Raw genomic sequence first — 14,325 nt, 5'->3', positions numbered from 1 at the left:
ATTCTAAATTAATGTAAAATACCACCATATGAAATAGTACTAAGAAAGCATCATAGTAGCAATTTGAATACTATTCAAGGATTTTTTTAGGGAGAATCTTTTAAATAAAGAGTAAGAGGTGAAAATATGTGCTTGCCTCATAAAAACAATGTTATGAACCTTTTAAAAAAATGTGCAGCATTTTACTGAATTAGCTTTGTTAGTCATATTTTATATATTATTGAGTGCTAACAATGTGCTAGAGAAAAAACAAATCTTGAGTGGCTTAAATCTTAAACTTTAGATGTTCAACTGGGGCAAGCAAAAAGTCTGAATATACAGAAAAATCTACACATTGCCAGTGATATTGACAGTTTCATCCTGGTATAATGCAGCCAATAAGCTATAACATTTGTGTATGCATATACTAAGGCATGTTTAGGTATCTGCTGCTCCTAACTGGTACCTATGGTATTAATATTCATAGATATCAAGGTCAGAAGGGACCATTATGATCATCATTGTCTGACCTCCTGCACAATGCAGGTCACAATATCTCACCCACCCACTCCTGCAATAAACCTCTCACCTATGTCTGAGCTATTGAAGTCCTCACATCATGGTTATAAAGACTTCAAGGAGCAGAGAATCCTCCAGCAAGTGACCCGTGCCCCATGCTGCAGAGGAAGGCGAAAAACCTCCAGGGCCTCTTCCAATCTGCCCTGAAGGAAAATTCCTTCCCGACCCCAGATATGGCGATCAGCTGAACCCTGATCATATGGGCAAGATTCACCAGCCAGATACCCAGGAAAGGATTCTCTGTAGTAACTCAGATCCCATCCCATCACAGGCCATTGGACCTATTTACCATGAATATTTAAAGATCAATTAATTGCCAAAATCATATTATCCCATTATACCATCTCCTCCATAAACTCGAGTTTGTCTTTTGCCCCCACTGCTTCCCATGGTACAGTAATTATTAATGTACTATAATAATAAATCATGGGCATCTTATTCAGAAGTGTGAATTGCCTTTTTGTTTGGGTTTGGTCACTATCTCATTCCACTAATCCTAAGTAATGCAGCCTCATAAGACCTAAAAGCAGTCAAGTTACTGTGACTGTGCAGGGATACAATCCAGCAGAGAAACTGATTGCACAAGTGCATTTTGCATCCTTAGCTGGGGAAAAATGTTGGTTTACTTTCTCATCCTCAGTAGGTTCTACCAAAAACTGTGAGAAGAACATAAGAACGGCCACACTGGGTTAGACCAAAGGTCCATCTAGCCCAGTATCCTGTCTTCCAACAGTGGCCTATGCCAGGTGCCCCAGAGGGAATGAATAGAACAGGTAATCATCAAGTGATCCATTCCCTGTCGCCCATTCCCAGCTTCTGGCAAACAGAGGCTAGGGACGCCATCCCTGCCCCATCCTGGCTAACAGCCATTGATGGAGCTATCCTCCATGAACTTACCTAGTTCTTTTTTTAGCACTGTTATAGTCTTGACCTTCACAACATCCTCTGGCAAGGAGTTCCACAGGTTGACTGTGAGTTGTGTGAAAAAATACTTCATTTTGTTTGTTTTAAACCTGCTGCCCATTAATTTCATTCGGTGACCCCTAGGTCTTGGGTTATGAGAAGGAGTAAATAACACTTCCTTATATACTTTCTCCACACCAGTCATGATTTTATAGACTTCTATCATATCCCCCCTTAGTTATCTCTTTTCCAAGCTGAAAAGTCCCAGTCTTATTAATCTCTCCTGATACGGAAGCTGTTCCATACCCCTAATAATTTTTGTTGCCCTTTTCTGAACCTTTTCCAATTTCAATATAACTTTTTTGAGATGGGGCAACCACATATGAATGCAGTATTCAAGGTGTGGGCGTACCATGGATTTATATAGAGGTAGTATGATATTTTCTGTCTTATTATCTATCCCTTTCTTAATGATTCCCAACATTCTGTTCGCTTTTTTGACTGTCGTTGCCTATTGAGTGGATGCTTTCAGAGAACTATCCACAATGACACCAAGATCTCTTTCTTGAATGGTAACAGCTAATGTAGACCCCATTATTTTATATATATATATATAGTTAGTTAGTTAGTTAGATTATGTTTTCCAATGTGCATTACTTTGCATTTATCAACACTGAATTTCAGTTGCTATTTGGTTGCCCAATCACCCAGTTTTTTTTAGCTATTCACTGCTGATCCTTTTGTAGCTATTCACAGTCTGCCTGGGACTTAACTATCTTGTGTAGTTTTGTATCATCTGCAAATTTTGCCACCTCACTGTTTCCCCTTTCTCCAGATCATTTATTAATATGTTGAATAGGACTGGGCCCAGTACAGACCTCTGGGGGGCACCACTATTTACCACTCTCCATTCTGAAAACTGACCATTTATTCCTACCCTTTGTTTCCTATCTTTTAACCAGTTACCAATCCATGAGAGGACCTTCCCTCTTATCCCATGACAGCTTACTTTGCTTAAGAGCCTTTGGTGAGGGACCTTGTCAAAGGCTTTCTGAAAATCTAAGTACACTGTATCCACTGGATCCTCCTTGTCCACATGCTTGTTGACCCCCTCCAAGAATTCTAGTAAATTTGTGAGATATGGTTTTCCTTTACTAAAACCATGTTGAGTCTTCCCCCAACAAATTATGTTCACCTATGAGTCTGACAATTTTGTTCTTTACTACCGTTTGAACTGGTTTGCCCGGTACTGAAGTCAAGCTTACTGGCCTGTAATTGCCGGGATCACCTCTGGAGCCCTTTTTAAAAATTGGCATCACATTAGCTATCCTCCAGTCATTGGTACAGAATCAGATTTAAATAATAGGCTACAGACTACAGTTAGTAGTTCTACAATTTCACATTTGAGTTCCTTCAGAACTCTTGGGTGAATACCATCTGATCCTGGTGATTTATTACTGTTTAGTTTATCAATTTGTTCCAAAACCTCCTCTAATAACACCTTAATCTGAGACAGTTCCTCAGATTTGTCACCTAAAAAGAATGACTCAGGTTTGGGAATCTCCTTCACATCCTCAGCCGTGAAGACGGATGCAAAGAATTCATTTAGTTTCTTCACAATGTCCTTATCGTCCTTGAGTGCTCCTTTAGCATCTAGATCGTCCAGTGGCGCCCCACTGGTTGTTTAGCAGGCTTCCTGGTTCTTATGTACTTAAAACAAATTTTGGTATTACTTTTTGAGTCTTTGGCTAGCTATTCTTCAAATTCTTTTTGGGTCTTCCTAATTATATTTTTACACTTGACATAATCTTCCCTGACCAACTTCTGCATATAAACTGTAGAAAAGCCTTTTGTGGTGGCTCTTTGCAGGCATCTGTGGAAGTGAACAGTGGGGATGTCATGCAGAAATAGGCATGGCAAATGGGACTACACACTGCACTCATCCAAATCGTATGGAGCACCCAGGAGTGTGCACCTTCCTAGAAGTAAAACAAACCTTCAGAAATTTATCCTCCACCCGGGTCCCCCCAAAAGGGTAAAAGCTGCGAGGAGCTTAGACTAGGATGTGATGATTGTTATAGAATCCATATGAACCATAAGTTTAGTGGTAGATTTAAACTTCAGGAACAGGGTTGGTAGAGCCTGAGCATTTTACACAAGTGAAATGTTCACTCATGTGACTCCTCCAGATTTCCATATCCTACAGTAACATTAGCACGTATGCTGACGAGCACTGTTGGTTTGCCTTTACAAAGGGACATTTATGGCTTATTTTTAGTATTTTTTGTGTGTAACCTGATATCATTAGAAATGTTTCCATGGACTATATAAAAATTTTTATGGAAACGTTTTTTTTTTAAAGAAGTAACATCCCTTGCAGTAATCTCTGCTGAATCCTGCTTATGGGCTGCATTCAGGAGGTACTCAAGTTTTTTCTTTGTTGGCTTTTTTTTTTAAGCAAAGTCATAGTATCACTAGGTATCATTAGAACTACACTGACTGAAATCAAAATAGTATACCACGTTTTAGATGTGGTATTGCTTGGTCTTAGCTTGACAACTGCTAAACCAGCAGTGTATAAGGTAAATAGTATAAATGGAAAATAAACTGCATAGAGTGTGAACACTAAAGTAGATATTTCAAGTTTTGCATTTTCAGTACTCTAACAAATTATAAGTAACCAAAATAAATTGTATTAAAAATGACAACAGCTGTCTAATATACTAATACCGCTTTCAACAAGATGGAGGGCTGGCAAACTAATGGACATATGTAACCGTGAGCACGGCAATAGGCATTATCCCCATCAGCTTATCGTTAGGTATGTAACATGAGCTTGGCATCAGGTTTGCACACTACTTTCTATGAATGTAACATATTCCTCAGTCAGCTCCACAATTCTCTACGAAACAGTTTACCCGCCCATTTGGCTTACCTTTCCTCTGCTGCACTCCCAACAGATGGAGTGCAAAAATCTGTGGCTAGTTAGCACAACAGTCTTGATGTATTTTTTTCTCTAAAACATGTGAGCCCAACTGTGTCTTTGCACCTATTATAGTTAAAGGATTTCTTAGAGGCAACATCATCTGATGACAAAACAAATTCTAGATTATGTCCTGGAGGGAGGGAACTTACTGTTTAGTTAGTCAATATTTTGTATGGGTTAAAAAAAAGAAATTCATGAGACTTTGAGAAGATGTCTCAGTGAACAGACAACTGGAAAATGGACTTGAGCAGTAATTCACTCTGATGTAAACATGAAAGGAGAAACTTTTCAAAATGTGTTAAAATGTATAAAGTTTATTCAGTGCAATTTGTCAGTTAATTTTTGCAGTTTCCTTTTGCATAAGGCTGTATAAAAACAGACAAGAATGCTGAAGGACTGTGGGAAGGGAGGCGAATTTCTAATAAGCATTTTTATACCAGTATATTCCAATTCTCTGTCTTCCACCTCACAGCAAAAAATCTTAATAAAGTTCCTACCATGATACGAATTGCTGTACATAGTACCCATTCTTTTGGAAAACATTCTAATCACAGTCAGGTACAATAGGATTTATCATTCTGTTCTTCATTCTGATGATCTGCAACCACTTCCTGTACCTTCCCAGGTGGCAAAAGAACCAGCTAACCCCTAGCCCATGTCAAAACTGTAGGTTTCCTCTTACAACATCCACAATACAGTTATGTATTTTCAGTGCAAAATTCTATAGCACAATGAAAATTAAAATATTAGACACATCCGTAGGTAATGATGGTTCAGTGGTTAGGGCACCAGCATGGGTGTCAGGAGACCTGACTTTATTTCCTTGCTCCATCACAGGCTTCCTGTGTGACCTTGGGTATTTTAGCTAGTTTCCCTGTGCCTCTGTTTCTCATCCATAAAATGGGGATAATAGCCCTTTCCTAGATTGCAGGGCTGTTGTGAGGAAAATTCATGAAAGATGGTGAACCGCTCTAGTAAAGAGGATGGAAGGAGGGGCCTACCAGTATGAGAACTAGCTAGCATAAAATAAATTGAGTCCACTATTAATTTAACACAAGGGATACTGTTTTTATTCTAGTAGTCATTTTAATGCAATAAAAAAACCTCCATTTTCATATTTTTGATGCTTTTGCATGGAGAGTTCTGCAGTATCTATGTTTCTTGCTGCAGAAGTTAGCCCAACTTGCTCTAGGGCACTTGGGCCTTTACTGCACTGACCAGCTACAATTAGCAGGAAGCTTTTCCTGTCAGTGTCCAGCTGTAAACACTCTCCCTGGGCAGTTGGGCTTTGTCAGTGGCAAGCACCTACCTCACAAATGTGTTTTCTTTGATGCTTTATACAAGTAGCGTTACTAGTTAATTCTGACTAATTATTCTGAGTTTTTCCACCAATGCCAAACTAATAAATTACAGGCAGTGCTATAAAATGTCTGTATCTGGTCTAGCTATGCCTATTTTGTGTTGGGGCTTAATCCGTAACAATAGAACAGTTGTTTTGATATGCCGCCTATAAGTGGGTTTGTGTAACTTAAGTTATTTAACATGAAGCTGTAACTAAGCATAAAGGTACTACAGTGATAGGTCCTCCAAAATAAGTAGTAATGAATAAAAATAGCATTAAAAGGGCGAAGGCCCAGAGCTGCAAAGGTATTTCGGCATCTAGAATGGGCTCCATGAAGGGACTCAGGTGCCATGACACTCAGTGTTACCATGCCTAACTTTAAGGTGCTCAGAAAATCCAGGAACACCACTGAATCCACAAAGCCAAATCAGGCACTTCAGCTCCCTATACAGAGAAATGGGAGAGAGAGGCCTAACAATGTACTCCACAAAAGCCAAGCAGAGAGCTGCCTAAACTAGCCAATGCAGGAGGAGTGTGTGCTAAGCCCTGGCTCGCTCTCAGAGATTGATTAGGAAGCCACAAACAGGCATCTGCCAGCAGGATTTGGATGGCTTAGGTTCCCACGGTATTTCTTGTGGGCCTGAGTTAGGCAACTGCCTCACTCCACACAAAACAACCAGAGGAGAAGGGGGTGCTCAACTCATAACATTTACCCTAGTAGTTTGAGCACTCACCTGGCCTTTTTCCATCTCTGCCAGAGGGAGAAAAAGGATTTAAACAGGAGTCTTCCACATTTCAAGAGAGGTGTGTCACCATTGAGTTTATGATGTGAGGCTTCCTTAGTCTCTCCTGTTGAAGCTGTTCCACTGTGAATAATGAATGAGTGATCAGAACAGGGGTTGTGTACCCAGCCTCTCACCTCCCATGTGGATGCCCTAACCCCTGGGCTACAAAGTCTTTCTTGGCACTCTCTCTTGCTGGCCCAATGACTAGTTAAATATTTATTCTCCAGTGGACCAGTCATTGGGCCGGAGAGAGTGAGAATGCATATGTAATCCAGTGGTTAGGGCGTACACCTGGAGGTGGGCATCCTCCTCTTGCATTATTTATCCAAAGTGGAACAGGTTCATCAGGACAGACTGAGGGAATCCCACAGCCCACTGCTTAGAGAGCTCGCCTGAGATGTGGTACACTCCTGTTTAACGAGAGGCTGGTGGGACTTGAACCTAGGTTTCCCCTTCCCAGGTGAGTGCTCTAACTGCGGGGCTAACAATTATAAGGCACTCGCACACATGGGGGCCTGACCTGGTAGGCATGCACCAAGTGCACCTAACAGGTCTGTTCCCATTCAAAATCTATCATCCTCTGTTTCATGAATCGCTCCGGGGTATAGGCGGGAGATAGGTGTCCAGACACTTAGATGGAGGCAGCAGTGCTCATGCCCAGATGCAGAAACATAGGCACCTATGGAACTTTCAGTCTGGAAACCTTAGGTGCTGTGAGAGTTTAGATGCCTACAGGGTTTGGTGGGAGTTGTGTGGCTCCCAGTGGACCAAAAATTTAGGTGCCTAAAACAGTGACTCAGTGCTTGAGTATTTTTGTGAAATCTCTTCCCTAATTCCTGTTGACATCAATGGGAGTTAGGCACCTAAATACCTTTGAGGCTCTGTGCCTAAGACCCTATAAGGCCATTAAGTCCCAAATTCTGCTAATCCAGATAGGTGCAAATGGTTCAGTATTGACAGCTCTTCACAGAGTAAGGGGTCTGCATTTAGGTGACTCGTGGGCTTCAGGAAGAGGAACTTTTTCTACCTATCAAATAGCATCATGTATTTGAGAAAGCTGGAACCATCTTTAAGATTTCTTTTCTTTTCATAATCCAGCTGGCATATAGCCAAGAGTAGCACAAATTTCCCAGTTCCAATTACAATCACACTGTAAAAGCTAAAAAAGGTTTTCAAGTGAGTATCCTGGTCCATGCAGTACAAGGACCTATTGTTGGAGTGGGATATACGAACATATTTCACTTTTGTACAGTTAACAACTTTGATGACAAAGAAAGTTATAAATCAGTAATCTTGGAGATTTCGCATTAATTATTGTGATTTCTTTCACGAATCCCAGTAATAAGCAAATCTACATACGCTTTGCCAGTAGAAACAAAGGATTTTATCAGTTAAACACATTTTGCACGGGACTCATACAAAAAGCACAGCCTTTGTGGTTTGTGTTATTGCAAGAACAAAATTGCATAGACTCTTTGCTGGCACTACCTGAATTCACCAAACAATGCTTTTGTCTTATCAAATAGTTCAAGTAATTCCTTAAACTGAATTTCACAAACTAATGCAAATGTTTACATGTATTAAGAGAAAATCACAGAGCTAGGAAATATTAACAATTACATAATCAACTGACTGAATAACAGTTCAGTGGTGCAAATAAATCCTTTCAATTTTTTTTAACTCACTATATGGCTGACTTCCAAATGTCATTTCCAGAACATTTAGTTTAGTTCAAACACTTCTGTTTAAGTTAAAATTTTAATTGTGCTCTTTTGCTTTTTTTCCTTACAATCTAGAATTCTGGATGCAAACTTGTTTCCCAGATTACAGTGATTGTTTTTAAAATCTTGGAAACTCTGCTACAAAACAATATAAAATTCAGTGAGATTAGCCAGAGAAAATGTGGCATAGTTAGGTACTTTATTGACAGACATGACTGTATTCCTGGCAAGTTGAATACCGACCAGCTGCTGACAAGTAAAGCTTTCCATCTGGACAAACACAGATCTCGTAGAGTTCCTGAGACCTATCAGACCCACCTCTTGTCCCTTCAGGCAATTTGGGCAGCCGCACAGTTTCAGCATCAAGCAAAAGCTGTATGGGAAAAAACAGAACAAATGGGTTTGTTAGAGGTAGCAGTAACAGAGTTTAAGGGGTTAAGTTTTCAGAAGCATCTAAATGACTTAGGCTATTAAGAACCATTTTCAAAACTGACTTAGGCACTTAGACCCAGATCCTCAAAGATATTTAGGTATCTAAATCCTATTGATGGTGGGAGATAGGCACTGAGGCCCAGATGCACAAAGGTACTTAGACACCTAAATCCGGGGTTAGGGGCCTAAGTCCCAGTTTTAGGCTCCCCTGCAATTCAAGGTGAACCCTGTGTACACCTAACCTCACTCGGTGCCTAAGTTTTGTAATCAGAGTTCCCTCAGCATCTATGTTCCTGTCTCTGGGCATATGTACTGCTGCCTGAGTTTAAGCATCCAGGCATCTGTTTGCTGACCAATTCCTAGTCAGCGATTCACAAACCAGGGAAGATAGACATTTTCTCACCTAACTCACATGTGGGGCCCAATCTGATAGGCATACTCAGAGATCAGGGTCTCTCGGGTAAATTCACACAAAACAGCTGGCTCGGGGCATGGGGAAAGGAAGAAGGAAAAGGACTCCTAGCAACTTGTAGCCCAGTGGTTAGGTTTCTCACCTGGAATGTGGGAGAGCCTCAATCCAACTCCCCTTTCTACCTGATGAAAAGAAAGGATTTGAACAGGGATCAGCCAATTTTTAGGTGAATGCTCTCATCACTGGGCTATGGGATATTCTGATGAGGTGTTTTCTCAATCTCTCCTGTTTAAGTTTCACTGTGGATAACTCGTTAAAGAGTTATTGGGGGAGGAGAACAGAGTGAGAGAGAAAATGTAAGTGTGAGACTGACTCTATAGCCTGGTGGTTAGGGCACTCACACCCAATGTGGGAGTCCCAGAATCCAGTCCTCCTGCTCCAAAAGAGAAGGTTACTCACCCTGTGCAGGAACTTCGAGATGGTGTCCCTATGGGTACTCCACTCCAGGTGTGCTTGTGCTCCATGCATCTCAGATTGGAAAATTTTAGGTAGCAGCATCTATCTTGACTGCGCATGGACTCCCTGCAGTCTTGTGCCCTGCATCCAGGCTATATAGAGCTGTGCGGGCAAACCATCCTCAGTTTCTTTTCTACCGCAGAGCATGTTGTAAAGAATTCCAAAGTAGAGGAGACGAGGGCGCATGGTGCAGCACCAATTGGGACACACATCTCACAGAACCACAGTTACTGCACAGGGTGAGTAACCTCTTCTTCTTCGAGTAGTGTCCCTATGGGTGCTCCACACTAAGTGACTTTTGAGCAGTACCGTCTACAGAGGGGTGGGGTTTCAGCCTTGAGTCTAAGACCAAAGACAGACCAGGAGAGCCAAATATGGCAACAGTAGCTCAGGCATGAGTAACTGCATAGTTCAGCAAATGTATGAATGGAAGTCCAAGTCATGGCTCTATATATTTCCATGGTGGGAACATTCTTAAGACAGGCTTCTGAAGTAGAGAGGGATCTTGTGGAGTAAGTTAATACTCTAGAGGTAGGTTGAAGATCCTGAGACTGATAGCAGTAGCTAATTTAGCCAGATACCCATTTAGGGAGTCTTTGCTTGGAAATCAGAGATCCGTTAGTTCTCTCCACAATGGAGAGAAATAGTCTGGGAGATTTCCTAAATGGCTTGGTCCTGTTTAATTAAAAGGCTAATGCCCTCCCAACATCAATGTAATGTAATGTCACATCTCCTTTATCCAGGGGTGGCTTAGGGTGGAAAACTGAAAGGTGGATAGGTTGATTTATGTGGAAGTCCGAAGTCCTTATTCTTAAAGGAGACTGTGAAAGGGGGGTATGCCATTAGAGCCCCTCTCTTACCCACTCTTTGAGCAGAAGTAATGGTTACTAGAAATGCAGGTTTTATAGACAGATGTAGAAGGGAGCAGGTGGCCACGGTTCAAAGGGAGGCCTCATAAGATATCTGAGTACCAAGTTGAGGTCCCATGCCAGTTTAGGGCACCTGATTTGTGGGAAGAAGTTGTCCAATCCCTTGAGAAACCTCCTTATAGGATGAGTGAAGACCTAAAAACCCTCTACCGTATGACAGAAGACTGTAATAGCTGCCAAACACATTTTTATGGAATTTAAAGATAATCCTGTCATTTTTAGCTCTAAAATGTAATCTAGTACAAATGATAATGGGGAAGATGGAAGTGAAAAATATTTTAGGTCACATCATTATTCTAATTTCATCTACTTTTAGGTATATGTGTCAGAAGTAGATTGCTTCCTGCTATGTAACAGCATTCTCTTCACGTCCTCAGAACAGGTTGTTTCTAAGCCCGTGAATTGTGCCTTGAGTCAAAGAACCCCAAGGGTTGAGGTGACGGATCTGACCGCCATCATGAGCGAGGAGATGTGAGACAGTCCAGAAAGTGATCAGTTGACAAATAGTGACCTGCGCAAGCTAAGGAAACCATGTTTGTCTTGGCCATGTTGGAACTACAAGAATAACTTTGTCTTTGTCTTTCCTTATCTTAAACAACACTTTGGATATCAAGGAGTTGGGAAAATGCAAACAGAAGAACTAGACTCCAATGAAGCAGAAAGGCATCTTCCAGGAAGTGGTGACCCAGACTGCCTTTCAAGCAGAACTGGGAGCAATTCTTTTACTTGGCTGTGGTGAATAGGTCTTTCTATGGGATGCCCCAAAACTGAAATATGCGGTGGAGTACAGTGGGATCTATCTCCCATTCATGACATTGAGGGACACGCCTGATGACGGTATCCACTGTGTTTTGTACACCTGGAGGGTAAGCTGCTGAGATGCTGATCTGGTTTCATATGCACCAGTTCCAAAGTCTCTCTACTTTGATGCAGAGGGAAGGCAATCTCACTCCCCCTTAACAGCTTATATAAACCTCACTGATCAGAGGGAGGAAATGGATTCAGGCATTTCTGATTGCCCTGAGTTCCAGCAAGTTAATGTGCAGGGTGCACTCAAGAGGAGACCACCTGCCTTGAATAGTATGAGGGTCTAAGCAAGCTCCCCATCCCAGTGCAGAAAACCTAGGTGCTGAAGCCAGGAGGCCCTCCTTGTGACTACTGCCATGGAGACAGAAAGAACGGCTGCGTCAGTGGCATCCAGAGAGGCCTGCAGAGAAGTTCTTGCAAGCAGGTGGTCCTCTGCAAAGATCACCTGGAATTGGTCCCTCTGGTCTGTTGAAAGATGCTAAATAAAAGCATTCAACTTGGAATAGTTAGTTTGGATGTATTTTGCCATGATAACCTGATAATTGGCAATCCTAAATTGTAAGGTAGCCGATGAGTATGACTTATGGCCAAATAAATCAAGATATTTTAGGTCTCTATCATATGGAGCTGATTTAGTATGGTGCTATCTGCCATGTTCATTCACAGCATCAGCCACGAGAGAGTTGGGGGATGGATGCAAAATAAAAATGCAGATCCCTCTGAGGGAATGTACTGGTTTTCGTCCACCGTCTTACAGGTAGATGGTGTTGTGACTGTGGTATGCCAAATTATTTTTGCAGGGTCTAACAAGGTCTCATTAACAGATAGCATGATTCAGGCAGATAAAGAAGTGTATAGAACATCAAGTAATTTATTCTAGGACTCCTAACCTCTTCCAGTGGAATTTGCAAGGAGTCAGCTATCCTTTTAATGAGGCCCTTGAACTGTTTAAAATCATTGGCCAAGGACAGTGGAGGAGGCAAGACAATTTCATCTGGGGAGGAGGAAGAGATATTACTTGTAGGGGGTAGAGAGTTGCAGGTTGTAGAGATTTCTTTGTCCAATCTCACTTCCTACTCCTCAAAGGTCTCTTGTGGATTAGGAACCCTACAGAGAAAGGCTGGTGGGGATTGTCTGTTCTTGTCCCGGCAAGAATCATTAGGGGACATGGAGAATTGTTGGCGGTAAGTCATCCAAGGGTCCTGGTATGGCCACTGAAGTGGTACATAAGACATGGGAGGAGGCAACCAAGGGTATCCATACCAGCGGGTGAAGTGTGTCTCTCACAAAGATAGTCTGACTTTTTAGAGGTCTCAGGAGAGAAGGTTCCTTGATAATGGAAGGGAGAGTCTTGGACAGTAATGTGGGAGACTGAAGAAAAGTCCCCATCATCGTCCACCTTCTTGTCACTTGGTAGAGGTGGAGCGCTCATAGAGATAAGGCCGAGAGGTGCTCAGTACCGAGAATGGGTCAGTGCTGAACTGGGGAGATTCAGGTATTTCTGTTACTGCCAATTCTGAGGAAATCAAAACTCTTGCAGTACTGTAATAGGTTTCAGAGTAGCTCACGAAAGCTTATGCTCAAATAAATTTGTTAGTCTCTAAGGTGCCACAAGTACTCCTTTTCTTACTGTAAGGAGAGTGATCACCTTACAGTGATCCATCACCAGTGGCGGGGGGGGGGAGGAGGAAAACCTTTTATGGTGACAAGCAAGGTGGGCCATTTCCAGCAGTTAACAAGAACATCAGGGGAACAGTAGGGGGTGGGGTGGGGGGGGAGAAATAACATGGGGAAATAGTTTTACTTCATGTAATGACTCATCCACTCCAAGTCTCTATTCAAGCCTAAGTTAATTGTATCCAGTTTGCAAATTAATTCCAATTCATGAGTCTGTCGCTGGAGTCTGTTTTTGAAGTTTTTTTGTTGAAGGATAGCCACTCTCAGGTCTGTAATCGAGTGACCGGAGAGACTGACGTGTTCTCTGACTGGTTTTTGAATGTTATAATTCTTGACGTCTGATTTGTGTCCATTTATTCTTTTACGTAGAGACTATCCAGTTTGACCAATGTTCATGGCAGAGGGGCATTGCTGGCACATGATGGCATATATCACATTGGTAAATGTGCAGGTGAATGAGCCTCTGATAGTGTGGCTGATGTGATTAGGCCTTATGATGGTATCCCCTGAATAGATATGTGGGCAGAGTTAGCAACGGGCTTTGTTGCAAGGATAGGTTCCTGGGTTAGTGGTTCTGTTGTGTGGTTGCTGGTGAGTATTTGCTTCAGGTTGGGGGGCTGTCTGTAAGCAAGGACTGACCTGTCTCCCAAGATCTGTGAGAGTGATGGGTCATCCTTCAGGATAGGTTGTAGATCCTTGATGATGCATTGGAGAGGTTTTAGTTGAGGGCTGAAGGTGATGGCTAGTGGCGTTCTGTTATTTTCTCTTCACTTCAGCAGGTGGGTATTGTAGTTGTAATATAATGTAATGTAGTTGTCCTTCTCCCCCCCCCCGCTGGTGATGACTCATCTTAAGTGATCACTCTCCTTACAGTGCATATGATAAAACCCATTGTTTCATGTTCTTTGTGTGTGTATATAAATCGCCCCACTGTGATTTTCCACCGAATGCATCCGATGAAGTAAGCTGTAGCTCACGAAAGCTTATGCTCAAATAAATTTGTTAGTCTCTAAGGTGCCACAAGTACTCCTTTTCTTTTTGCGATTACAGTAACAGTGGATGGTACTGATGAGGTAAGTTGGGCAGAGGTAACTGTGGCAGAAGTCACTGATGGTACTGAAAATCTCATGAGTTCTGATGCATGGCCAGTAGATGTTGGTCTGGTCCTTTGCGAAGCTGAAGTGCTGGGTACCGAGGTCCTAGTAGACTCTGTCAGTACCAGTTTAGAAGAGCTGGTCTTCTTCTTTCTGCTGCTCC

At 42.0% G+C, this 14,325-nt stretch overlaps 1 protein-coding gene across 1 annotated transcript in view; it reads right to left on the bottom strand.

Annotated features, from left to right (window-relative positions):
- Window positions 1–4,753: 4,753 nt before the first annotated feature.
- SGCG (sarcoglycan gamma) overlaps window positions 4,754–14,325 on the bottom strand; it is a 146,000-nt gene continuing 136,428 nt past the window's right edge. The window contains exon 9 of the mRNA XM_038371571.2: window positions 4,754–8,668. Coding sequence (XP_038227499.2) covers window positions 8,495–8,668 — 174 coding nt within the window. The 3' untranslated portion in view covers window positions 4,754–8,494. The remainder of the gene's footprint in view (window positions 8,669–14,325) is intronic.

Source organism: Dermochelys coriacea, chromosome 1, assembly GCF_009764565.3.
Source record: "Dermochelys coriacea isolate rDerCor1 chromosome 1, rDerCor1.pri.v4, whole genome shotgun sequence".
Classification (NCBI taxonomy): Eukaryota; Metazoa; Chordata; order Testudines; family Dermochelyidae; genus Dermochelys; species Dermochelys coriacea.
Note: the sequence above shows the minus strand (reverse complement) of the source record. Positions and strands in the feature narration are given on the sequence as shown.